The sequence below is a fragment of the Teleopsis dalmanni genome, chromosome 2 (genome assembly GCF_002237135.1).
Source record: "Teleopsis dalmanni isolate 2A chromosome 2, ASM223713v2, whole genome shotgun sequence".
NCBI classification, from domain to species: domain Eukaryota; kingdom Metazoa; phylum Arthropoda; class Insecta; order Diptera; family Diopsidae; genus Teleopsis; species Teleopsis dalmanni.
In genome coordinates, this window is record NC_051847.1 from 20,362,238 (window position 1) to 20,390,155 (window position 27,918).

A 27,918-nucleotide genomic window follows, 5' to 3' on the forward strand; every position below is an offset into this window, starting at 1 on the left:
AGATAAAATAAATATTGATGAAGGTTAAGAATTTTGCGTTTTATTTAAAATTTCCCGAAAACTTTTCGGTCACAATGTATTTCTTGTCAGGATATATTCTGTAACTTTTTGAGTTTCAATTTTACATCAATAAATAGGACAGTGTTAAAATTAGAAAGGAATTCTTATTCTTCTATATTTGTAGTCGGGATAATCGCATCGTCTTTGTCAGTAGATCCACTCAGAAATAGTTCTCCTATTGTTTATGTATTTGAGATTCAATTTTACCTCTTTATATGGGACAATGTCAAAATTAGAAAGGATTCTTATTCTTCTATATTTGTAGTCGGGATAATCGCATCGTCTTTGTCGGTAGACGAACTCTGGAATGGGTCCAATGTTATTTATGTATTTGAAATTCAATTTTACCTCTTTATATGGGACATTGTCAAAATTAGAAAGGATTTCTTATTCTTCAATATTTGTAGTCAGGATAATCGTATCATATTTGTCGGTAAATGAAGTCAAGAATGGGTTTCCTGTTGTTTATGTATTTAAAAGTGGAATATAAAAATGGATGGATACTACATTCCTATATTCAAGATTGGAATATAGAAATGAATGGATGCGACTGGGTGGAAACTATAGTGATTGATATTAACATTACTTATTATATATTATCGCAGCTGCAGATTTATAATTAGACAATATATCATTTGTTTAACATATCGTAATGTATTTAGATTTTTATTTTATATTTATTTTTAGTTTTTGCATTTCTTTTATGGTATGTTTAGACTTTTGTGCTTAATTCGACAAATGTGCATTACCACATGTCCTATTTTTTATACAAAATTCATACAAAAATGCATTAATAAGTTTAATAAGTCTAAGTTAAAACATAATATTATTTTATTAAATATTTCTTTCATTTAATTATTGTTAAATATTGTTATTGTTCTATATATTTAATAATAAAACATCTTTAAATTTAATTTTTCTTAAACAATAGAATTTTGAATTTAGCTGCTACTTTACATATCTGCGACACCCAAGTAGCCGAATCTTTTGCTCCATTTGTGCCAAAAGACATTTTACCGGATGTATCGCAAACACTGGTTGATTTATCCATAACAAAAAATGAAACCGGCCCGTTTTGTAAATGGAATGGAAGATTCTATTTTTGTGATAAAATTTTTAATTTTGTACCAACGGATGAGGGTATTTGCTATCAATTCAATGGCTTGCAAGCAAAGGATATATATCGCGATGAAAGGTACTTGCCCTTAAATATTTTAACAATTTAAAATTTCAATATATAAATGAATAATAGATTTGTAAGTTATCGAGACCCGGAAATAGTTGATTTTAATAATTACTTCGATCCATTGCCCAAATACAATAACATATCTGGAAATTGGTCACTAGATGATGGTTACATAGATCAGGGATACAATTCTTATCCACAACGCACTGCTTTCTCTTCTGTTCGTAATGCATTTTTTGCGTTCCTTCAAGGCTATGAACATAATTTTGATTACGCATGCCGTAGTTTTAGGCAGGGCTACAAGGTTTGTATCTGCGCATACGTAGGTGTTAAGTATAACATAATAAATTTTATTTTAAAACAAATAATTTGAATTCAGGTGTTCCTTAATTCTCCCGAGAGTGTGCCACTTACTATGGGCAACTACATTTTAGTGCCGCATGGAGATGAGGTCATGGTTAGTGTGCTGCCCCAATATGTTGTTTCAACGGAAAATTTACATGATTTCAGTCCAGAAAAGTAAGTAAAATAATTATTTGGAATAATAAAATTTAAAACCGTACATAGTGAAGAGTAAAATTAAATTAAAATTAATTAAATTAAATAATTTAAGAATCTTAAAATACCTAAGCTTTTTTATATTATGTAGTATAACTGAATATAGTCAGTTAAATTCTACCTTCGAACAAAAGAAAGAAATTTAATAAACATTTAATTAAAATTAGGGAATTTTATATAAAAAAAATTAATAATAATAATATTAAACAAAATTTTAATATAACCTTTAGTATGTAAAACGAATATATATTAGATTAAGTTCTGATAAATAATATAACAATTTTTTTCTTTATCCATGTACGCCTGCTTTCTATTTCATTTAATATTTTTTAAATATATAATATATATATTTTCATATTATATATATCTTTGTAGCTTTTTCTAAACGAATTTTCGATCATACCAGATCATAATAGTGATATACTGGATTTTACATTTCAATGTCTTGAATTGAGAAAAAGGCATTAATGCTTACAAATTGTAGGAAATATTCTCATGAGATCAATAAGGTCAAAAAAAATCAGAAAAAGGTCTTTAATAAAATAGGCCTTTGTAACAGAAAGAACTTAATGCTGTTGTGAAACTCTAAGTAACCGTCAAACTACGGAACTGGTACGTCTGTAAAACTATTGTAAGGCACTCCTTCTCAGTAGAATAGAACTGGCTGTAGGGGAGGTTATCTGACGCAAAATCATGATCTGTGTTATTATTTAAACAAAATGGATCTGTTTAGCTGTTTGAAACAAAATGTCGATGAAATGTCTCGGATGAAAACGGATGAGACCTCCAGTTACATTTTCTGTGAGAGTTCGGCTTTGATCAGGGCCAGGAGAAGATTATTAGGCTGGAAATTCTATTTTCATGTTATGTTTAGATGTTCTCAACAACTGATATTTTATCTTTTATTAGAAAGGCGAATCTTGTCTATTCAGTTAGGATGTGTTAGATCAGTCATGATCGTAGTGCTCTAATTCACTTCCTGCCAGTATTTCACATATTTTATATACTTCTATACTAAATACTTTTTATGTTTAATTTTGAATAATAAAATAGATTTCTTCATATTTAAATAATATTTTTCATTTCTACAAAAGACGTCAATGTTTCTTTAACGATGAACGTTACCTCCGTTTCTTCCGTGCCTATTCTCAAAGTAATTGCCAAACTGAGTGCCTCGCAAACTTTACTATATCAAAATGTGGATGTGCGAAATTTTGGATGCCAAGTAAATAACCAACAAATCATTGATTAAATAACTAATTAGAATTATTAAAATATTTTATTTAATTTTTAGAACCCTTAGATGTGCCAGTTTGTGGTGCCGCTGATATTATGTGCTATAATAAAGCACAAGACGAATTAAATCTGATCTTACAAAATCAAACAATGCAAAAAACTATGGATGCTAATGTGAAGATTATGTGTGACTGTATGCCTGCCTGTACGTCTCTGGAATATAATTTTGAAATCTCTCGATCTCATTACAATCTAGAGAAAACAATCCGTGCTTTTCGAGAAGTATATGAGCATTCAGAGTAAGTTTTCTTATTCATAAAATTGAAAACCAGTAATTGAATTCTAAATTTACTCGATAGTTTTATGGGTTCACGTTTGTCAGTTTATTTTAAGGAGCATCAATTCACTGCAATTAAACGTACTGTCATATTTAGCATCACTACTCTTATAGCGAACTGTGGTGGTATTTTTGGTCTCTTTATGGGCATATCCGGATTAAGTATTATTGAACTGGCTTACTTCTTCTCAGTACGCCTATTTGATAATTTACGTAAACGGCGTATGAGTAAGAAGAAGTTATTACAACAAGAAGAGGAACATGAGAACTAGATACAGTACCGGAAGTAGTGGCAGAAGTAAAAAATCTTTTTTCTTGTTTGGGTACACATAGTCTACCTGGCATCGTGGTATATCCACAGTTCGCTTATGTATAGATGTTCAACGCCATATAAAATTTATGTCCACTAAAATTTTTATATTTATCCGTGCAATTTTAATGACGTATCATCAATGAGTCGTATACTATAAATAAAAAAAAATCAAATATATTATAGTAAGGAGAGAGTGAAAGCGTAAAGCCCTTCTCTATTCAAAATTAATGTTATATAAAAGATAAATATATGTGTTAGTAAGTTGAATTTTAAAAAGCTATCCCCTGAACTTTCATTTTCGATTTTGTGGTTGGCGTTTGAGATCTATATAAAAGTTATATGTGGTATCTCTTTACATTGATATAGTTGTATGTAGTAGAGAATATAATTAATTTTAAAATATTGAAACCTAAATAATTGTTAAATTTGAAATAAAGAGTTTATAAATTATTAAAATTAATGTTCATCTTAAAAGTAAACAGATATTTCAAAGTATTTGTAAGTGTTTCAATCCATCTATTGATTATCTATTATGTCAATTAAAACCTAAATTTTTTGAAGAGTCTGTAATTTTGGTTAATTGTTTTTATTAATAAGTTGAACTTATGGCAACAGTGGTGAACCTTTAATATACATGAAACCTATGGGCATTTCTTATTAGTATAGCACGTACGGCCTTATACAAACATAAGGAGCCTTTAATTTCGACACTCTGGTTACTGGAATATAGTTCAGTAACTTGCACTGCACAAAGAAATTCTTTAAATTTGCATTTTTTGAAAGAAAGCAATTACTGGCTCAAACAAAAATATTTTTTTATATTTTTGTACTTTTTTGTAGAACTAATAATAAACTTCAATAAGTAAAAGCTAACAGGCTACAGGATCCTATACATTTAATCACTTCCTCATTCATTCTAACAACCCTCCTCTACTCACCATACTTTCACCTCACTGCATCCTAATCCACGTATTCATATCTTCATTCCTTTCATGTTTCCTGCTTTATAAATATCCATAAGAACACAACAACAGCTTCTTCCTGCCTGTTATCCCATTGTTTAAAAGAGTGACGACATAAAAAATACTTGTTATTGTCGCCATCTATTGTGCGGTCCTATTGTTTGTGAGAGTGATGACATACAGAACGTTTCTTTTCATCTCCGACTAGTAAGTACCGACAATTCACAATATATTCATCCTTTAAACAACTTTGTGGTTGTGGTACCTGAAGAAGATCTATACTATATAGTAGAAGATATGAAAGGAAGTACAAATATGGATTATGTGGGGGGTTGAATTAAAAATGTTTGCTTTGTATAATGAATGAATGAGAAATATATCGGTTTATTTAATTGAAATTAGCATGGGTCGAGGCGATTAAAACATACTACTTCAACATACTACTTCGGATCCAAAGTTCAATACTGTTCAAATTGATGTGTGCAAAACATGAGAACAGTTGGGTGACATAATAGGTGGACGGCTTTTATTCTCAATGACTAGAGGTTGCAGTTGGAGTATATATTGAGAATTCACGTATTTATAGTTGACACTTGCGGCTGCTTTTATCAGATGTGTGAGTATTTAGAAAAAGATTTCTGCCAGTGTCGATAGTTCCATATTTGATGTGTACTAGCATTGATTTTATTATCGATCTTTTTGTGTTCAGTACAGGTTTTCGTTGATGCTGATATCAAGCACTTTTTCTTCTGGTAATCAGCCTTCCATTGGGTAATAGTATATTGTAGCTTTTCATTCTTTATGTTCTCACCTTAGAGGCATATATTGTAAATTATTAAAGTTTATGGGCGCCAAAAATAATTCTTTATATTTTTACACTAAAAAGACCTTTTCATTTCTGCTTTTTAGCACAACTTTTTGATACCCAGATCTGAACACGACAGGAATTTAGTAACTCAAAAATTCTATTAACAGTTTCACTATCTCTGAACTATGCATATATAATCTAATGGAAACAACATAATTGGAATGTCTTTCATTTGTATTATTATTTACAAGGATGGCATAGCGAACTCCTTATAAATACAAAATATAAAGTTGATTTACAGAAATTTGTGTATATTTAATACAGTTAGATTTAACAATATAGTTTTAATATAATTAAAATGTTTACAAATATTATTGTACCTTTAATTCAATATTTTATCGTATTTGAAATGCTTATAATCTTATAATTTTTTTTGTTATTTTAATTACAACAGATTTTGTTATTTATTAAAAACACTTTTATTAAAAAAAGCATATTTGTGCTTTGTTTTCATTAAAAGACTGAAGCATTTTAAACACAATAATACATTTATTTATTTAATTTAATTTTATTTTATTTTTTAAAACAAAACTTTACATATTAGTGGCCGAAAATAACACTGTGGCCCTATTTTTTATAATTTATATTTTATATATACTTTTATATGAATAACACATCAATAATATACACAATTTATAAACAGTTTATTTATAAACATTAACGTATGCACTTCTGAAAGTATAATAGCTGAAAGTTCTATTTTAATATTCTTTTAAAATTGGCTTATTACTTTTATTTTTATATATACACACACACATAGCAATTTTATTTAATATGGTCTTATTATCTCCGTGGAACGAAATATTTTGACTATTAAAACTTTCATAAGTTAACAACAAAATGGACAAATCAAAAGTTATATTATAATTAATTTTTAATTATGCTTAAATAATAACAAGTTAGAGTGGATATTTAATATATATGAAGACATTTAAAATACAGAAATAGAAGGAAAAAAAAAACATTTTATATAACCAAGAATAAAAATACTGTTAACAACTTCAACTGCAAGCAAACAATTTTATGAGTAACGGAACAATTTTTCAATTTAAATAATAATAATAATTAAATAATAATTAATTATTTGAATATTTAAGATTGTAGAAAATGTTAAGTTAAGTTATTAATGCTGAACTTAAAACATCATTTAAAAAACGAAATAACAATAAAAATATATTTCAACTGTAAACTGTAAAATATTGCCAATTATTGTACGTGAAATAATTAAGCCTAGGATTATTACATATTTATATGAATTTGGAAATAACATTAGATTTTTAGTTAAGATTAGATTAGTTAATTCTCGATGAATGCAAATACAAGTTGTACTGAATTAAGGAAACCATAGTCATTTTATTGCAACGGGACCATGGCAATTGTTTATTTACTCAAAACTGTTTAAGCTTTTCTTTCGATTAACACTGCTGTGGTTTAATAATTAAACGATTTAGATTTTTGATGTTTCCACCATATCAATGTTGAGTTTATAGAATACATAAGGATAATAATCTGACTGCCCGAATCCCAATCCAGGTATATCGACATTCTAAAATGATAAATAGTATAGTAACAATTTTTTGATAATAAAAGCATTTATTTACATCAGCATTGCCGACTTGACCACCAGCTGAAGCACCATCTAAATGACCATATAATTGGTTTAGAACATCTCGTAAACGTTTCACACTCTTCTTATTTGGCTCAATGAGAATAGCTTGAAAATTGACAGGTAGGCCGTATCTGTAAGAATACATAGCATTAATAATTTGAACAGGTTTTGTAGTTTTAAAAGTTAAATTATATTTATTCAAAACAAATCGAAAAAAAAAACAATTGTAGAATAGGAATGTTATATATTTAAACCCTTTTCTTTGTAAAAAAAATTACAACAACTAGTTTAGTATTATCATTTCATCAATTTATTTATTTAGTTGGTGGTGTTTCTGGCAACAGAACTAGCGAATATTATAGACTACTTAGACAGAAGTACCGTTTTGATACCAAACATCCGATCTTAATAATCGGAAAGTACATGGCTTATTTTTTCGAAAATAAGACCCTGGAATGTCTACAATAAAGTAACGATTCTTACCAAAAGAAAAAAAAGAATTACTGGTGGTCCAAAAATGGACCATACAAGAATGGAATACAAGAGTACAAAAAAAGGTCCCGCTTTATATACTTTACCTCAAAACAGATTCGACAAAGACACGCAACGCTTTAACGTGCACCAATGCGCAGAAAGCTTCGCTGAAGTTCACTTTTAACCATCTTACAAGTGGACCCTGTTAAATATTCAAACAATAATCGATTTTTGACATATTTAAAAACAATTCATTATAACTTACAAATTGCTTCTTCTTATCAGTTATCAATTTGGTCATTTCATTTTTGCCAGCTGCCAACTCTTCTTCATTGTAGACGAAGTCCCGTACAATGAATTTCTTTTCACGCGCATGTAACTTGAACTCCTCTACAACCTTCTTGAAGAGGGTTACATTAAAAAGACAATAGTCGTTATCTTGGGTGATCATCGACGAGGAACGAGGCACAATCATATCAGTAATTTTTTCATAATTAGACAACCACTCATTAGCCATAATTCTATAAAAATATAAAAAAAATAAATATTCATATTAATATTCTGGAATGATCTTATCAATTTTTTACTTTGGCACAATCACTAGCAACGTTGACAAGTATTCCGAATCAAGGACGAAATGTTCCTTTTTCACCAAATCCGCTAGATTACGTGTTAACAAACTGCCGCTGCAGAATGGAGAAATAAATAAATTAGATTTCTTTAGATTAGATATACTGGAAAGTGCTTATAACTTACGTTTGTTTCTTTTCTAGGTTTTGTAGACTGCCCTTTAGATTGTTATAGGCGCCCGACTTCGTTTTCAAATCGGCATCGATTTGTCCGATTTGTTTCGAAATTATATCAGCTATGTTGCGCAGTGATTGTTTGATTGGATATTTGGCCATATCCCATTGGAAGCGGGTTATATACACCGATAAATCGGCTAAACAATTTTTAAAAGAAAATTAAACGTGTTTGTTAGTAATATAAATAAAACGAGTAACTCTTAAGATTCATTTATAAAAGAGAATATTAGAGAGTTTAGTTATATTTTTACGTATATAACATATATAGATAATCAAGAAGTTTAAGAAATACATGTGGAACCATTTAAGAATATATGTCGGTTTTGCTTATTTTGTATATATTATCTAAATATTTAAAAATTTTTAAATTATACTTGAAATTTGAACAATTTTTAAATTCTTAAGTGGATCCAACTTTTTAACAATTATTCGTTCACACAAAAAGTTAACATTTCTTAAATTGCATAAATTTTTTTATATTTTTTTATATATTTTGAATTTTGAAATATTTTAATATATATTTTATTTACAACAATTAAAGCACACATATTACTTAAAAAGCAAATAATATAGCATTAGGTTTAACTTTTATAAAAATAAAAAAAAAACGCTTAAAAATAAAATAAAAATTTTAATTAAATTCTATTTATATTATGTGATGTTTGCATATGAGATAAAAATAATAAAATATAAATATATTATATATCTAACATATATGATTCTTAAATTATAAAAAAATAACCGCAATTAAAATTTTAAAAAATTTGATAATAATTTCTTGAGCTAAATATGTTGATATTATTGTTAAATATAATAATATTAAATAATATACTAAATAGATTATAAAAAATAAATTTATTTTAATATATATTATATATTACAATATATTACATTATATTATATTATATGATATTGTATTATATAATAATATATTGTTAATCAAGCCCTTCGATCAGTGTGAGCTGTGAGTTGGAAATACATATAATATTGTTTATATATAATTGTGTATAAAATGACTACTGATGACTACTGTGGCTAGACCCTTATTATTTATATATTCGATTTTAAAGTAGGACCTTGAGAACTTATTAACGCGTTGATATATTAACAGATAAAAGCATTATTCTCACAATTTGCCTATATATAAATAATATTTAATATTCAATTATATTTATTACTATATTTTTGTACGAGCTTTAGTAATAAAAATAATAATAATAAAGTTAAATAAATAATTTAATAATTAAATAATTGAATAAATAATTTAATAAAAATACTGGAAAAAGAAACAGAAATACATAATTAATAAATATTTTGTAAGTATTTTGATTGTTTTATATAGAAGAGGTAAAAAGCTGACTGGAATATATTTTTTTCAGGCAACTACTATATTGCAAAATCTAGTTGATTAACTAAGTTTAGTTAATTAATTATTTTTTTATTTTTAAATATAGGAAAACAAACAATATAGTCAAGCCAAGAACTTTGTCTATTATATGTGAATTAGTTAGGAATTAAGTTAAATTCATTCCATTAGCATGCTAATTTTATACCATTATATATCTTATATATATCATTATATATATTTAATGCTGGATTACTTCACAGAGCTACTGCAAGACCTTCGAACTACTCGAAAATGTTCTATATTGAAAGCTTGACTGTCACATTTGGTAAAACTGTTGACTACAAAATTTGAGTTTATTGTTAACGTTGCTAACATTCACAAAAAAAAATTAAATATGACTGTAAATTTTTTAAAAAATGACTGTCCACTCAACAAAAAAAAATGACTCTGAACTTTGAATAAAACAATTGACTGCCAACTAACCACGCCAAAAACATGTCTGCCAGCTTTGATAAAAAAATTGATATTGAACTATGATGGAAAATTTAATTGACGGCGTTGACGAAGAGTTGACGTTCTATTTTGAATGTAGGCGTTTTCTTTTGTAAACATGTCACAAAAGAACAACTGCTTATTTTAAAAATAATATATGAGACAACAACAATGCTGGCTTATTTAGTCCAAACTTTTTGAAATCGCTTAACTAATAAGCAGCTCAAATCACATGGTTGGCAAAAAAATTCGTCTATGTAACAAATATGTTATTTGTTTTATGTATTATTTCACTGTTAAAAGCTACCAAGAATTATATTTTATTTATAATCATGTAAAAAAAAATATTGTCATCAATAATTGCAAAGAATTGTTATTCATTTATGAAATTTTAACTTTAAATTTTATTACACATTTACTGCAAATATAAGCCGAAGAAAATCTCCCTTTTATCCAGAGTTGGCAACGAAAGTAGAGCTTATTTTATTTGTTCTTTTGTGACATACTTACAAAAGAAAACGCCTTATATAGAAAGGTAAAATTCAAAGGGGAACTAATAGACTTCAACTAAAAGTTCAATATATAATAATGTTGATGAACAGCTAATATGTTATTTATAAAATAAATATATTATAGTAAAATATATTTATACTTTAATATTTAATATAATAAATGTATATAAATTAATTATAAATGAAATTAGCATTAAAAAAATTAAACGACAAAATTTAAAGCATTTAAAAGCATAGCAAACAATACGACAGCAAAATTTCTTCAAATGCATAATTATTAATTATATTATTACTTATATCTTATACAAATATATAAGTGATTTTCAAATTATAAATATATCATATGAAGCAAAACTTTTTATAGATATAAAGGTGATTTATAAATAAAATAAAACAATACATTATTAATAAAATAATATTCAAATTGAGGAAAATAAATTATTAAATAAAAAAATAAACCTATTTCTACATAAAAAACTTTATTAAAAAATATTTGTTTATTTTTTATAATTTATTATTAAATAAAATAATAAAAAGAAAAACTAAAAAATGCTGTAAAGAAAAAATAATTTTTTGAAGAAATACTTTCAAAATATATATATCATAATTAAATAAAAAATATAACCATGAAATAAAATTATTTATTTTATTTAGATAATAAATTAATTTAAAAAGAGTGCAATATAATTAAAATTGAAAAATAAAAATCTTTTTTAAATAATTGTTGAGGAAAGTGTTGTGTATGTCGAACATTTTCGAAAATATTGTGGCTTTAAAAGAAATATCCTTAAAAATGTTGTATATGTAAACTAAAAATAAAAAGAAATAATATAACTTTACAAAAATGTATATGTATATTTATATTTATAAAAATGTACAAACTTATGTATATATATGAATATACATATATAACATTTAAAAGAAACAAATACATTTAAAGGAGAACTTGTGGTAGGGTGGTAGGGATGTTTTGTACAATTATAAGTTTATTCTTTAAGTTTTTTTATTTAAGGAATTATATGAATTGGAAAGGATGTTTGACGAATTGACGAATGTTAAAAGGATGTTAGGGAATAAGGAGAGACGACATTGTATAGTATATAAAAAAAGAAAAAAATGTTTGTATTACAACGTTAACACCACTATGTGCTAACCTGGACTCAATGGAAACGTTGGCGGTTCACCCATATCTGTATCCGGACTGGAACGTCCTTGACTACTATTGCCACAACAACTACTTACTGGAGACGATCTATGAGTTGTAGTGAAATTTAATCCATTGTTTTTATTTAATTGACGGAATGATGAGCGATTGCTATAAAAATGAATTTTAAGGAGATAGAAAGAGAGAGAGAGAGAGAGAGACAGAGGCAGAGAAAAAAAGAGCGAACAAAATAATGGTTCGAAAGGATGAGAACCATGGGTGCATTGCAAAACAAAAAATTAACAAAAAGTGTCGAAATTTCAAAATTTTTAATGAATTGAATTTATTGTTTTATTTTGTGCCAATAAATAGATACAAAATTGTAAAAAATAAGTGGAGTTTTTATTTGTGGAAAAGGTATTTTATGAGGAAGAGTATGCAGAAAAATCAAATAATAAAATTTACAAATTATATGATTATTTATTAGAATCAAACAATTTTACATATATGTTTGTGTATAATAATTAATATACACCAAGCAGAAAAATGTAAATTGTATATCTCAAATTGTATGTATCGGTTTTAGTCCCGAACTATAACATTAAACAGTCAGCATTTCATATATATTATGTGGAAAAGGATTAGTGAAAGTTGTTAAATAGTAATAATCAGTAATAAATTTTGTTTAACTTTACAAAGTTCTGCTTGGTAATTAGTGTAGATATATCTGATCTGAAGGGATTGAAACGAACTCTTTGGATTAACTATATATGCAAATGACTGGAATTGATTTTGGAATGTTGCATACATTTTACAATATTACACACAATAAAAAATGCAGAGATTTTAAAGATATAAATACACTTGATATCGTTATTGCACTATTCTATTAATTTTACTATATTATATATCATAACCATGTCATTATCTATATTTACAATTCTAAATGGGAAAATATCTTTAGCAAAATAAAAGTTGAATTATACAGTTGCTAACATTACTAATAGTAGACTAAAAATTTAATTTTATTGACTCATATTTTCAAAATTGTAAAGTAAATATAAAAATCGTCTTTTTATTGTATTATTCTTTTAAAAAAACAAAAAAAAAAAACTTGAAACGTAAAATTTTAATTTTTTGGCGCCCAAAAAATTAATTTTGCAATTAATTTAGTATCAAATTTTACAGTACAATATTGCCTTAAAAAGTATGCAACAATAAATTATTGCTGGAGAAGGAGAAACGTCATTATTGGAGAATTTGGTTTTTGAAAATTATTTGCTTGGTTGAATAATTATTAAAATTAATAATTTAATAAAATTTGTATATAAAGTGATTTTAAACCATTTTGGTAGTCACTAGAATGCCCTAGCCCAAGTACTCAGAAACCCACATCACTAATCATATTCTCACAAACTTTTCTTATTGCTAATTTTCAAAATTACAGATTTTATATAATAAATATAATAATAGAGGTGTTGTACTGGCAGTTTTATCTCCGATAAAAATTAATCTTGGCAAAAAATCAATCCAAGCCAGTTTTTGCATTTTAAAGTGTTTGCCAAATTGACTACTAGGAAAATTAATACTTTTTTTATTGAGTTTATAGTTTAATTAAAGTTGATGAATTTTTTAAAATATTATTTTTATATTTGCTTTAGTTGATATTTTTTTTATTGTGATTATTTTTTATTTATATTTATTTAAATGTATCTCATCAATATATGTTATTTTCAAATTTCCAATATAATAATCGTTTCAATCAAATTTCTTTTTGTATGTTTATAACTCGAATATAAACTGTTGTGTGTATGTGTGTGTAAATGTGTTTTATGTGACCATATATTTTGTGTTTTCATACTATAGGTACCTGCTTTTCTTGGAATTTCGTTTAGGCTTATGAAACCACCAATCGAACGTATCACTAATATCTGATGTACTGTTGCTGCTTTTTAGTTGACTACTACTCGCACTGGCACCACTATCCTCATTGGAATAGTGAACATGACTCACGTTACTATTTGTGTTTAAACCCAGTCTATTATTGTTAATGTTACATGTGTTATTATTATTGGAGTTGGACTTTAAGTTTATTTTGCAACTAGAACGAAGCGCATTTATAATACCAGTTGAGGGTGCAGACGTTGAACAATAGGAGTTACTGTTATCAGCTGCTACATGGGGCACAACATCGACAGATAAAGTGCAGGGTGCATTTAATGCGGAGGAAGTATGGGAATAACATTCATCAACAAGAAGTGTTGTTGCTGTTGCACTGGCACTGGCACTGGCACTCGCACTTGTACTCGTACCAGGCGCACAATCATCACAAATGCAGCATGCAGGTGAAGATAATAGATCAAATTCACGATCGGACTCATCATTGGAGGAAAAGTTAATTAGACTCGCTCCTGAGTGACATGTTGAACAGGTTGTTGTAGTTGTATCACGACTATTTGATAAATTCGATGCTTTGCCAGTCAATTCAGCATGGGAATTTATATTTTCATCAGGAGGGTCTGGAACTATATGGTGAATTCCACAGCGAAAGGAATATATTGTGTGTATGTAGGGATTTTACCAATTTTATTAAATGTCCATAAAAATATAATTATATATAGTACTTTAATATATATATACTTGTAATAATAATAAATTTGAAATTGTGAGTGTTTCATATTTTAGTTTGTTTATCTTTTGGATTATGTATTAAAATATATATATATATAATTGTATATTAATTAAATAAAATAATTAAAAGAAATATAACTAAAATATAATATAATATAATATAAAATATTAAAAAAGAAAAATATACAAAAATAAATATAAGAATTAAACTTTAAATAAGTTAATGGAAAAATTATTCTACTTAGAAACAGATGCACTGCAGAAATAAACTAAATTAAAAATTTATAAGAAGCTAGAATAGAATTTAACTGTCCATGTATAAAAAAAAATGGAAGTATAAATGCAGTAAATCGAAGAGTATAAGGTTTAAATTGTTGAAATAAATATTTCTTATTTTCTTTATTGTTAAAATATTTAATTACTTGTATATCAAAAAATAAAATGAATTTTAGCTTGAATAAAAAAATTATCATTTTTCCGGAATTCATATTTGCATTCGTAACTCGATGCAATGAAACAATTAAATATAAATTGTCATAAAAAAAGATTCAGTATAGTAAAAAAATTTTATAATAATAATATTTCAATAAGAGATTTTTCAATATTTTATTGCAGGATTTTCAAGCATTTACTTATGCATTTACAAAGCAAAAAATTTTACTGCATTTATTGAAAATATTTAAAGAGTAAATTAAACTATATATAAGGCAAATAAATTGAAAAACAGCTTATGATTGCAAAATTATTAAAAACTACATCAACTAAAAGTAAACAAAGGCAGCCAGTAGATATATCAACATATACAATATACACAACACTTTATATAAATATTTATTTAATCATATATAAGGTATGAGAAAAAGTATTATGAGATTAAAGTATATTTCAAAATTCAAAAGAAGGCTTTATAAAAACGTTAAATTCAATTAATTTTTGCTTTTGCAAAATGTGTCGTCGATTTTGCTATAATGGCATATACACAACACATCGGAGCCAATGATTCAAGGATTTAAAAACTAATTAGTTTTCTAGCAGCAGAAAACCACAACAAAAGATTTATTTAAAACCAAGAAAAACCAATAAAAAGAAATACGTCGACAAATAAATTACAATTATAACAATATATTTTATATATAAGAAAGAAGAGTAGGTTTGTCAAGTATAATGTGCAGAGTATTGTGTAGCAGTAGGGAGTATATAATACCTCGCATATAATAGATGTTACGCTTGCAAAAGTTATGATTATTTTTAGTAATATTAAATATTATTATTTAAAACAAGATTTGAATTTCTTTCAGAATATAGAGTATAGAAGATTTAACAACATTAAGGTTAACACACTTTTCTGGAAGAGATTACTTTTTCAAAAAGTTTACAGATTATTGCTTTCAAAGAACTTATTATTTTTACACACAATTCAAATCATAAAATAATTAACTCAATTCCCAATCAAACGATAGTTATGTTTTACTTTTATGTCTAAAGATATATTGGTTACTAATTTCTGCTAGTTAAACAAAAAATTTAATATAATATATATACTAAATATATAGTCTGTTACACTATGTTCAGAGAGCCAAATTTCCTTAATTTCGTAAATATTAAATTAAGTTAATTTCGAAAGTGTTCATACTGCCCTAAATTAAGGAAATCATATGTTTTTTGTTTACAAATCGAATGTTAAAAATTACATACTCCAAACACCAACCGACTATTAAGGATGGCATACAGTAATATTATTAGTTTTAATGGATTTTAGGTATGCGAATTATTATTTTTCACTATATTTTAAAGTTACAATTTTTTCTCTAATTCCAATTTAAAAATTCAATTTTCAAAATATTTTCTCGGTTTTATTAAACTCAACTGTCACTGACATTTACTTAAAAAAGTGCCACTTTTCGTTATCTTAACTTAATCTTTTTCGTAAAAGTTATTTTACGCATAGTTGCATTTTAAATGTCCCTCAATTTCAGCCTTCGTTTCAATGAAATTAAGGCTATTTTCCTTAATTTCGTTCAAATCTCAAAACTGAATTTTGCATGGAAAAACAACCTAATTTTGCCGAAACGAAGATGAAATTAAGATTTTGCGCAATTAAGGTGTGTCTGAGCATAGTATTGCTTCATTTAATATATAATATAATTACTTTTAATACATTACATCATAATACATTATTACATTATATTATATTATATTTATTATTATATTTCTATTATATATTATATTATATTATATTATATTATATTATATTATATTATATTATATTATATTATATTATATTATATTATATATATATTATATATTATTATAATATTATATATTATATTATATATTATTATAATATTATATATTATATTATATATTATTATAATATTATATATTATATTATATATTATTATAATATTATATATTATATTATATATTATTATAATATTATATATTATATTATATATTATTATAATATTATATATTATATTATATATTATTATAATATTATATATTATATTATATATTATTATAATATTATATATTATATTATATATTATTATTATATTATATTATATTATATTATATTATATTATATTATATTATATTATATTATATTACATTATATTATATTTTATAATGTCATAATTATTGTTATTATTTGAAATCTTACAATTGTACAATTCTATAAATACAGTACAAAATTAAATTTAAGTTAACAGAGGAGCACACTGAATACATAATATCTTTCTATTATTAATAAAACTAATATATGTTAATCTAATTTTTTTCCATAAACTCTAAGAAAGTCTCGCCATTTTAATGAAACCCAAAATTGACAAAAAATCACACTACATCCGCTACTATGCACATTGATAAAGCTAGTATTGTATTATGTATATTATGTATACTATGTGTTTGTGTATTTTGTAATTTATTTATAATAATACAAAAATATACAACATAAATAAACACCACAATTATTTTTTTTATATAATAAAAAGCTCATCTTCAGACCAATCGAAATGAATACAATTGGCATTGATGTAATGAATGTGCTCATGAATTGAAATAAAAATTTAATTAAAAATAATTGTGAAACTTAAAAATTTTACATAAAATAAATGAAAAATAAATAACAAAAATTACAAAAAAAAAAAAATAAATATAAATAAAAAATAAACTAGATATTAAAATCAATAAAGAAATTATAGAGAAGTAAACTAATTATGTTTTCAGCTGAAAATTGATTAGTTTTTAAATCTTAATTAGATACTCTAATAATGAAAAATAATATATTAAAATTAATTTATTAAATGTTAGTACATTAAAAAATTTAAGTTGTTAAACGATTGATTTGTTTCTGTTATGATTGTTAGTTAGATACATTCCGCTAAAGAGTAATCTGTACCACTTATGGTAAGTGACAGTCTTTAATTAAATAATTTAACTTTTAACTACAATCACTCAGTAATTTATTCAAATACTCAAATGCTAAATTTAGTTTTTACTATGTGTAAATTAGGAACTAATTCTAGTTTTTATTAGGTTGTTTTATAATTGCAATATTTTTTTTAAAATACGCTAAAAGGTTATTATTCAGTTAAATAATCAAGAAACTTTTAATTAAAATAAATTTGCAATAATGCAAGAATTGCAAAATGTTAAATGCTTGACTCACTGTTATTGGCGAGTAAATTCTCATGCAATTTATCGCGTTGATCCTCCAGCACTTCTCCCAAGTAGGCAGCTACTTTACGCGTAATTTGTTCAACGTAACTATCCAACTTACCCAAATCATCGGATAAACCGACAAGTTGATCTAAGGTACCAACCTGTAAAATAATAAAATTTTATTAATTTATTTTATATACTCGTACCATAAATACAATTAATAAATGAAATTAAATAATAAATAATTAAAAATTTGGTAAACTGTACAATTAATAAATAAATAAATGATATTGAAAAAATATTTAAATAAATAAATAAAAAATTTCTTTTTTAGTTTGTAAATTAAATGCTCTATTCTTTCCTTAAAGGCTAAAGGCTAAATATCACTTTTTATTCTCTTAATAATTCCATAATTAATAATATACTATATATATAAATATTGAAACATTATATTATCTTATTACCTTAAGATCGGGTATATGAAATTTGAAGTTATTGCACAAATTATTTTGTTTATTAGTTAAACTATTCATGGTATCGAATGTTTGCTGGCAGGTCTTATCGCCAGGTGCAGAGATGAGCCAGTACTCGGACATCTTATCGAATTCTATATTGAAGATAAAAAATATAAAAATAAATAATAAATATAAGAATTATAGAAAAGCATGTAGATATTAAAAGAAATTTGTATTTCATTAATTTTATAAACTTTATATTTTGTTCTAAGCCTGGCACCTGCAGTCCAAACAAATTATATACGGACTATAAACTATTAAAAAAATTCGATTATTTCCTAAGACCACTGATGATGAGTACTTGGCAATACTTGAAACAGCGTTGTATGGTTAGTCAAATTGCAATAAATTTTTGTCCTTGTCCTTTAGTTTCTTTAGTCATAAAGACACGCCACTATCGCCAAGAAAAAATTAACATTATTAAGAGGCTTTGAAATGAACTATTAAATGCCCTGAAATTACTTGCGAAAACTGACAGATTTACCAACTTACCAACACCGCGTTATCAAATCTCAGAATGGTTACAGGCTCCTCGGGGAGGTATGCAGATCTGAGGTCAATTATTGCTTAGTCTGATGAAGTGATGAACAATAATCTAGTCAAGGCGTAAAGAGGGGTTTTGAAAATACCTCGAGTTAAGAAAGAGTATGTTAAAAGTGCTTAAGTGCACTGGCTTAAACAGCTTCTACATAATAAAAAATAACTAATCAAAGAGACAATTTTATGTGAAATAATAAAAAACCAAAAATGATTTAAAAAGTTCTATAATAAGCTGTATTCATACGTTATTGATTAACTATCTGTTTTACCACCTTAACTGCAAAATAAGTTTTATTTTTTATTAACAAAGTAAACACTGTTTGTAATATAAATAAATAGTGATGGAAAACAGTGTTTGAAAAACTATTAAAAGTAGAGTTCATATTGTATTCTGCTATGTCCCTATATATCCTGTCAATTTCCTGATATGTAACTACAAACGTACGAGTTGTCTACAATGCATTAAATAACAAATTCAAGTGTAAAGTCATTAATAAGATTACATACAGGTAGCAAATTCAGTTTGAAAGTCAAAGTCAAAGGACATCGTACATGTCATATCATACGTGCCTTATTAATGATAGTTTTCTACTTATAAACCAAATGGGGTTTCGCTCGGATTACGGAACTCATACTACTCATGACAATTTCAAATTAAAAATTGATTGCAATAAGTTCAAGCGAAATAAAGTGGTTCGTGGTAAACGTTATGAAAAATGCAACGATGCAGCAACATTTTGGTCAGATCCACTCGTGCCAACCATAATTGAGTTGTGGGGACCTAGGCCAGCTGACCATGAAACCAAACATTACACGGAAATTGCTAATTTATTTTCTATTGAACATATAATTTGCATGCAAGTAATTTGAATCAAAAAGCAAGAGTAACTTTTTTACAGTGAAATCATATTGAATGATTAATTAAATTCAGAATATTTTAGTATCTTTTCATTATTAAAATAATTTAATTAATGAGTAGATGCAACAAAGAAAATTAAATTGTATTAAAAAGGAGACTTAAATATAGTAGGAATATATATATTTATGATATAGAGTATACATTTACATATAAAAAAAATATATAATGTCATGTTTTCCTTGAAATTATATATGCTTATTAGTCCGTATATAACAAATTAATGTTAGGGAGTTGGGCACACCATTCTTACGACGGTCGATCTGACGATGCATAAAGCATTCTGGCTCCTCACCACAAAAAAAAAACAATATATATATATACAATATATCTGATTTAGATTTCTCATTAAATTCTGGTTATAAAACGAATTATTAGAATATTCTGCAGAAATATTTTTTAAACATTTTTTATATGGTGTACCTTTCGCAATACATTGCAATAATTAAATAAAAATAAAAATAATATACACAAAAATAAAAAAATTAAATTTGTTTATATATTTTTATTTATTAGCTTTTGAAGTTGGCATCTGTAGTTCTAAAATGGTCGGAATACCCTTAATTAATAGGAATTCAGAACCCTATCTATTTCTATTTTTATTATTTTTCTATTATAGAAACAAGAGATTCTATTTTTTATTTGTATTAAAAAAAAAACAGTTCAAAAAAACATTCTATATTTAATTAACACATATTTAATAATTAATCGATTATTTTTTATTTATTATTATTATTTTTTTGAAGTTAAGAAGTTGGCATCTGTAGTTCATCTGTGGTCAGAATGCCCAGAACCCTGTCTTTTTCTATTTCAATTATTTTTCTATTTCTATTATTTTTCTATTTTTTATATATATATTTAATTAACACATATTTAATAATTTTACGATTTTTATTATCTATTCACCAAAGTAGATTTTTACATACTTTACTGCTGAAATCTATTTGTGTTACATAAAATTTTCTAACATTTGGAAAATATTTGATTTTCACAATATTAGTAAACATTTTTTTATTTTCGTAGAATATGTAGCCGATTTTTTTTAACTATATCAAAAAAATAAGTAACATTTTTTTTGATTTTTAAATAAAATAAAATAATTTTTCACAATTTCAGAGCACAGCGGAAAAACGTCCACGAAGTCTGACTGCTCGACCACAACTAAAATCATTTCCGAACTTCTGGCACTGACGAGGTCAACTACTGCAACGAGCATGCGACACCCACAAAGGTGGATAGAAAGAAATTAAAGTTTCTGTAGGACAAGCAGACTACATGACGGCTCAATCTTTTTTTTTTTCTTCCTGGAAGGATATTTTTCATTGTTGCTATGTTGTTTATTAGGCGTTTTGTTTTTTTTTTTGTCTCTTGAAAAGATTAAAGAATTTAATATAGTTAAGCAAAGCAAACGATAAGGAGTTAAGTTTTAATAGCCAGGATTTTATATTCTAAAGAGCGAACTCACTTCAATGGACTGACTGTTAATATAGAGAGATAAAGTGCAATTCAAGTGAAATTTGATTTAATTTTAAACTTTTTCTTGTTTTAAAAGTGAATTCACTAAAAAAGTTTCATCTTAAGATAAATACTTAAAATTCATATCCCTTATTAGATTATATAAATAATTTTAAATTAGTATTTATTTATTTTTATATTACATACATTTTTTTGTAAATAAAATTTTATTTTTTTATGTGCTTTTATTTAAAACCAAAAATCATTTCAATTTAAATCAAATTAAATAGTTTCGAAATCTTTAAAAGATGATGTGAAAAATATATTTAGATGGCATAAGAACTAGTCACCGAAACTGACAATTATTTTATATTTTATAATTTATTTTAACAAATCGTTTTTAAAAGGTATAGATATGCTCAAAAAGCATTGATTGATTATATTAGAATAGTTGTAAAATATATTGAAGAGTTAAACAGAATTCTTCACATAATAACATGTTCTTTTAAATGTCAGATCAAACTATTTCCGGCACATCGAAATAATTTTCCTGAGTTATTGGGAATTAATTTCAAAGTTTTTCTATATTAGACGTTATGGGATTCTATTTTCTTTTAGATAAAATAAAAAAATTGGTTGTGAAAGGATTACAGTATATAACGGATTACAAATTTTTTAAGTAACCAGATTTCTACTGATTAAAAACGATATAACTTCTAATGGGTGTTTTGTTTTCTGCCTTTTAACACTCTCCTTAGACTTTTGTTTTCTTACTACACTTTTTTTAAGAAAATAAAAATGATACATAACTTAAAAAAAGAGCCCCGAGATATGGGAAAACACATAAATTTTAAAGCTGTCCCGTTAAAATCGGCATGGAATTGACTCGGCTACCCAATAACAGATTTTAAATACAGATTATGAGTCACTTCCGTCTACTTATTGGGTTCTTTTAAACGCACTAAAAACTATTTTTATAAACAGGACATTTTTCAGTTCTTTCGCAAAAATTAGACAGAAAACTTAGGAACGGGACAATCGCATACAAAATGCGACATATGGTAGTTACCTTATATATACATGATATAAAAACATATGATATAATATTTCATTTAACAGATGAAGAGTATCTACAAGATATTTTCAGTTCTGTCGTAAAATTAGTACAGAAAACTTAAGAACAGGACAATCGTATTCACAATGCGACATATAGTATATAATATTTCATTTAACAGATGAAAAGTATCTACAGGAATCCATTTTTCTTTGATGGATTTGCCCTTTAATGACTAAATAAATGACATTAAATAAATATAAAAACTTTTTAGTTTAAGCTCCAATTAAGGAGTTAAACTTAAAGTGATTAAAATTTTCCTTTCTTAATGATTCGATTATTGTAACTTGAAGTTTAATTTATTACTAACATAAAACTCCATATTAAAGCAGATTTAAAGCGTTTTACCAGATACCTTGGTATTGAAGACATTGTTTATGGAAGCTATTTTTAGCTCAAAAAATTTCCCTCGATAGAACAACAAAATTTAAAATGTGCTCCACTACAAATATAACAAATTGTCCTGGAAAAACAGCACATGGCCCAACGTCAATAAAGGACGAAGTGCTTGGCAATGGTAAGAGAAGCAAAAACAAAAACAAAAGAAATCAAAGCAAATAAAACGAAAACACAAGAAATAAAAAAAATTGATAAGACCTGGTGTCGCCGCATAGAATAAAGTTGATTGTAGTAGTACTGCAGTGGAGCAAGTACACATACACAAACACACATACACACACACATACACAACGATGTGCAAAATGGTCTCGCATATTTTAGTGCAGCACACAAACAAAAGCGACGGGCGATTATGGCGGTGCCAGGCACACAACGGGTGTGAGTCTTAATTAATTAATAATTATTTTAATACAATTATATAAATTGTGTATGGCAACGCTGGTTAGAGCAATTACTACTCCAACTTAAGCATTTAGTGGACTTGGGACTTAGGGCTTAGACTTTAGACTTTTATTGTATATTTTTAGTTCGTTCGTTCAGTGGCGCTTGACAAATAAAAATAAAAACACGTTGCAAAGCGTTTTTGTTCTGTTTTGTTTATAAATAAATAAACCCAAGGTCCTTTGAGCACGATATGCTCATATTATGATTAATTTTCATTTTCATTTTCAGTTTCAGTTTTCTATTATTTTATTTTATCGTAGAATAGATAGATAGATATACCATATGTACTACATGTTTTGACTTTGTGTTCAAATTCACACAGTAGAAAGGATCTCCATGACAAATTTAATGACGAAGCCTAAAATAATTGTTTTATTGGATTTTGTTAATCCTTTAATAAAAAGGGATGAAAAGTAAGAAATATAAATTAATTACTGTCTTTACAATTAACAAAAAGGATCTGAAAATAAAATTGTTTACAATTACTTGTTGCTTTCATCAAAGATACACACTGCCTAGTCATTGAATGTTTTTAATTATTTTAGTAAGATTATTTAAAAAAAAAATATTAAAAGGATATAAAGTTAAAAACAAGAGAGTATGTTGAAGCTTGAACACCCTTTACACCCCTTCAAATGTTACACAAGCACTCATATATTAACTAAAACGAACGCAGGAAGTACAGATATTGTAACAATAGTTCGAAAAAATAAAAATAAAACTTAAACCTGTTAAGCACTTAATGATATTCCTTGAAGACTTTATGTAAATATTATTACAAAGATAATTTTTCACTTACTTACATAACCACAGTAGACAAAGAGAGAAACTAATAGTTTAAATGTAGTCATGGTTGAAATTTTATATCCAATCTACACAGCACATTTTTAACCCTCTAGCCTAGCTCACTTTGATCCTCAAGTGTTACGAGCTTCTATAGGTATTTTTAGCTCGAAATAAGGTAAGTCTTTATTAGGTTCTGGGTCACCAGACGGTCTTGGGAAATCAGCAAGCTATTGACTTAGCCAGAACCATATCAAAAACTGCTGTTACAGACCCTCAACGCTTTTGTGGGTTGAACTGGAACAGTATAAAACCAATAATCAAGGAGAGGGAGAATGGTTTGCGTCAGGTGTACTGGGAAAATTTCCCTGGACTCAGACAAAGTAAAGCACTGTTCAAACCATACTTCTACAAAAACATTCCACGGGTTCCATTACGTCTTATTATGACCTGAAGGGGAAATGTCTACACAGCTTAATAAACTATAATACGTGTAAGTAAATGTTTTTAGGAATAGAGAATTATTTTCTATTCTTATATACGCTATGCTACATTCTAGATTTGACCATATTTTCTGTTTTCTTAACCTGTTTGCAAGGAAACCAAACTTAGCAGCATGTTATGGGTTAAAACAACAACATCCAGAATAGAGAGGTAATTATGATAAGTAATATAAATAGCGTTATAACCTTCTTAAGAAGACAGTATACTTTTTGAGACTACATTTGTATCACAACTAAATACATAAAATATATGTTCTAAATATACAACATATATAACAAAAACAGTCCTGATCCAATTGGGATATGGATATAGTCACATTCATCTATCTCCAATATGTACTGCTCTCAATCATCCTTTTGCCCAATTTGGAACAGAATGCTTTCTAGGTCGAATTATACTACAATGCATTGTATATGGTTTGAAGAGAGATGACTAAAAATGTGTCTAAATGTATTTAATGCTTAAGCATTTTAAAAGAAAGAATTAGTTTCTGATAAATTAGTGCCGCTCATTTCTTTCAACAGAAACAAAACTAGCCAAACAAAACTAGAAAAAAAACTTACGAATATAGCAAAAACAAAATAATACAATTATAGCTTAATTTATATAAACTTTAGTGGTTTTCAAGTATCCTTTTATAGTTGTTCCTTAACCGTACGTCTCGATTAAAAAACATTTACTACCGGCTCAACCGAAACCCTTTTTTTGACTTCTGCAGATTTGTTCATTTTAAAAGGACTTTGTCCACAGTCTTCATTTAAAACTAACAACGGTTATAGAGTTTATACAGTACTTAAGACATTTGTAGTGTTTACCTACACTGTCAAGTATAGATTATATATTTGCTAAGATCATTCCTCGCTTATATACCTGTATGTATTGACTTTTACGATTGCTTTTCAAAAATTTATATAATTTAATTTTGATATTTCAAACTGTTAATAATATTTTATTATGTACAAAATGTTATATTTTTATTAAACTATAGTGTCTATTTTTTCTCATACAAATACTACACCAAAGGTGAATATCCTCTTCAGTTTATTTATCAGATTCAGTTGTAAGTACTCATTTTTTTTGGTTTATAAAATCGGTTAAACAAATATTTAAATAACCTTATTTGAGCACGTTATGTGGTTTTTATAAAATTGTTATAAATTTCCAATAAACCACTAATTACTTCAAGCTTTATTTGTCTTATTTCAAGGTTTGGTTGATTTCCTTGAAAGGTGCGCCTATTTTTCAATAGAGGGGGTAACTATAATCCATCTAGTATGAAAGTCACGCAAGCCTTAAACTTGAAGTACATTTCTGTTTCCACAGTTAATATATTTTTTTTCTATAATTTAAATGTGAAATAATTTTATTTTATAGAATATTCGAAAAAAAATTGATGAGGCAGGTCAGAATCAGGTACCTGTCACGTGATTAGGAATATCAACAACTGTATTAAATTTCTTGGGAAAGGTTTTAAGGAATTTAGCTCAAATGGTAATTATGACTAAGTCAACATTTTAAAGGACAACTGATGCATCTAGAGGAAAATATTCAATTAAAATGATATCTGACAATAACAATAGTTTAGGTGGATATTGGTGGCATGTGCATCAGAAATGCACCACTTTTTTTTTTATAAATGTAAAGTAATTTAAGAAATTACAACCAACTTGTATAAACTTGGAGAATAGTAGATGTTTAAATTTAGATACTACCAAGGAACCCATTGCGCTTCAGAATAAATTTTCTTCCTCAAAAAAATCATGCAATGGAGTAACTTAAAAGTCCACACATCAGATGCTACTAAAATGGCATAAGAATATTGAAATGTATTATTCTAATTCTATATTGTCAGAATTGGTGTTATTTTTAAAATAGTTATATCTTTATTACTTTATTCTAGTACTTAAAGAAATTGCATATAGTGTTCAAAAAACAAAAAATATCTGTTATACTTCTTTAATTTTTTATGCAATTTACTTATTGTAAATGTTTAACAATACATTTACTAAAATTAGACTTTATTATAATGATTTTAGAACTTTTTATTTTATTAATATTAGAATAGTGAAATTTGTTGCAGCAACCAATAACACAAAACAATTTATTTGACATTAGCTGCCGCAGAGGAGCAGCACGAGATATTCACCACAGCAGCAACGCCAGAAGGTGAGCAAGACGTTGTCAGCTGTTTGATGACAGTCACATGACAGCAGCTTTGGATCGATAATTTTTTCATTCGCTCACGAGTTAAAATATAAAAACATTTTTTTTTTCCCAGATTTTTCAACAAGGCTTTTTTGTATACCAACAATGTTAGCTTATTTCTAAATAAAATCGTAAAACTCCTTTTAACAGATTTGTATTTAAAGATAAATTCACTAAACTTCATTAAAATATTTCAAAAATTATTATTTTGCACGTAGCAAATGGAGCAGGTGATTTTCATTCTTGCTTATTTTGTTGGAAATTGCTGGCACTTTCATGATTTTAAAATCATAACAATTATATTATATATAGTAATTTAAGTATATACTATATGCACATTTAGCCAATAAATAGGCATTTCATTATTTTTCAAGTCGTTTTTCTTATACACTTAAAAGTCATATATTTTATTCGTTTATTTTACATTCTATTCGACACTTACTTTTATTTTATTACACAGCAAAATTTGAATTATGATTATTCACTTAAAATTGGTCTATTTTAAATTACGTACTAATGGAGTTTGTGCGGAGGAAAATTATCTGAAAAAATTTTCACTGCCTAAATCAATTCGATGGCGATACAGCAAAGACAGACACTTGCACTGAAAAAAATTCAACATAGACGAAATATGATGTGAAGAATAATACGTAAAATTATGAAAAGGAATAAAGAATAATTCACGTGATTGGGATATTTTATGCAATTTTGACAGTTGACAAAGTTTGAAAGTCATTGCAACAAAAAAAATATAAGTACAATATAAAAGTTTTAAATTACCTGAAATTTTTACTCACATCTATTTTTGTTATAAAATTATTTTGTTATAAAAATTATTGCTTTA

General features: G+C 26.2%; 2 protein-coding genes across 3 annotated transcripts in view; one reads left to right on the top strand and one right to left on the bottom strand.

Annotated features, from left to right (window-relative positions):
• LOC119674068 (pickpocket protein 28-like) overlaps positions 1-3,967 on the top strand; it is a 5,290-nt gene extending 1,323 nt beyond the window's left edge. The window contains exons 2-7 of the mRNA XM_038085192.1: positions 992-1,255; positions 1,313-1,550; positions 1,626-1,765; positions 2,899-3,029; positions 3,099-3,339; positions 3,400-3,967. Coding sequence (XP_037941120.1) covers positions 992-1,255; positions 1,313-1,550; positions 1,626-1,765; positions 2,899-3,029; positions 3,099-3,339; positions 3,400-3,649 — 1,264 coding nt within the window. The 3' untranslated portion in view covers positions 3,650-3,967. The remainder of the gene's footprint in view (positions 1-991; positions 1,256-1,312; positions 1,551-1,625; positions 1,766-2,898; positions 3,030-3,098; positions 3,340-3,399) is intronic.
• A 2,699-nt stretch (positions 3,968-6,666) lies between these two features.
• On the bottom strand, positions 6,667-27,752 carry LOC119679798 (V-type proton ATPase subunit C). Of its 2 annotated transcripts, XM_038092343.1 has the most exons (11): positions 27,517-27,752; positions 18,664-18,806; positions 18,207-18,360; positions 13,776-14,430; positions 11,916-12,076; positions 8,360-8,546; positions 8,191-8,289; positions 7,869-8,124; positions 7,708-7,805; positions 7,122-7,260; positions 6,667-7,066 (listed from the first exon to the last, which is right to left on the bottom strand). In XM_038092343.1, the coding sequence occupies exons 2-11, from the start codon at positions 18,793-18,795 to the stop codon at positions 6,968-6,970; spliced, it is 1,980 nt and encodes a 659-aa protein (XP_037948271.1). In that variant the 5' UTR covers positions 18,796-18,806; positions 27,517-27,752; the 3' UTR covers positions 6,667-6,967. The 2 variants fall into 2 exon arrangements, with proteins under 2 accessions (XP_037948271.1, XP_037948270.1); XM_038092342.1 differs by lacking the exons at positions 11,916-12,076; positions 13,776-14,430 and having other exon boundaries at positions 27,517-27,705.
• Positions 27,753-27,918: the final 166 nt, after the last annotated feature.

Coding starts and splice junctions, on each gene's coding strand:
- LOC119679798 (XM_038092343.1), bottom strand. CDS start 18,795: ATGTCCGAGTACTGGCTCATCTCTGCACCTGGCGATAAGACCTGCCAG. Junction 8,290..8,359: donor AACCTAGAAAAGAAACAAAC/GTAAGTTATAAG, acceptor TCCATTCTGCAG/CGGCAGTTTGTTAACACGTA. Junction 7,067..7,121: donor GTCAAGTCGGCAATGCTGAT/GTAAATAAATGC, acceptor TTATCATTTTAG/AATGTCGATATACCTGGATT.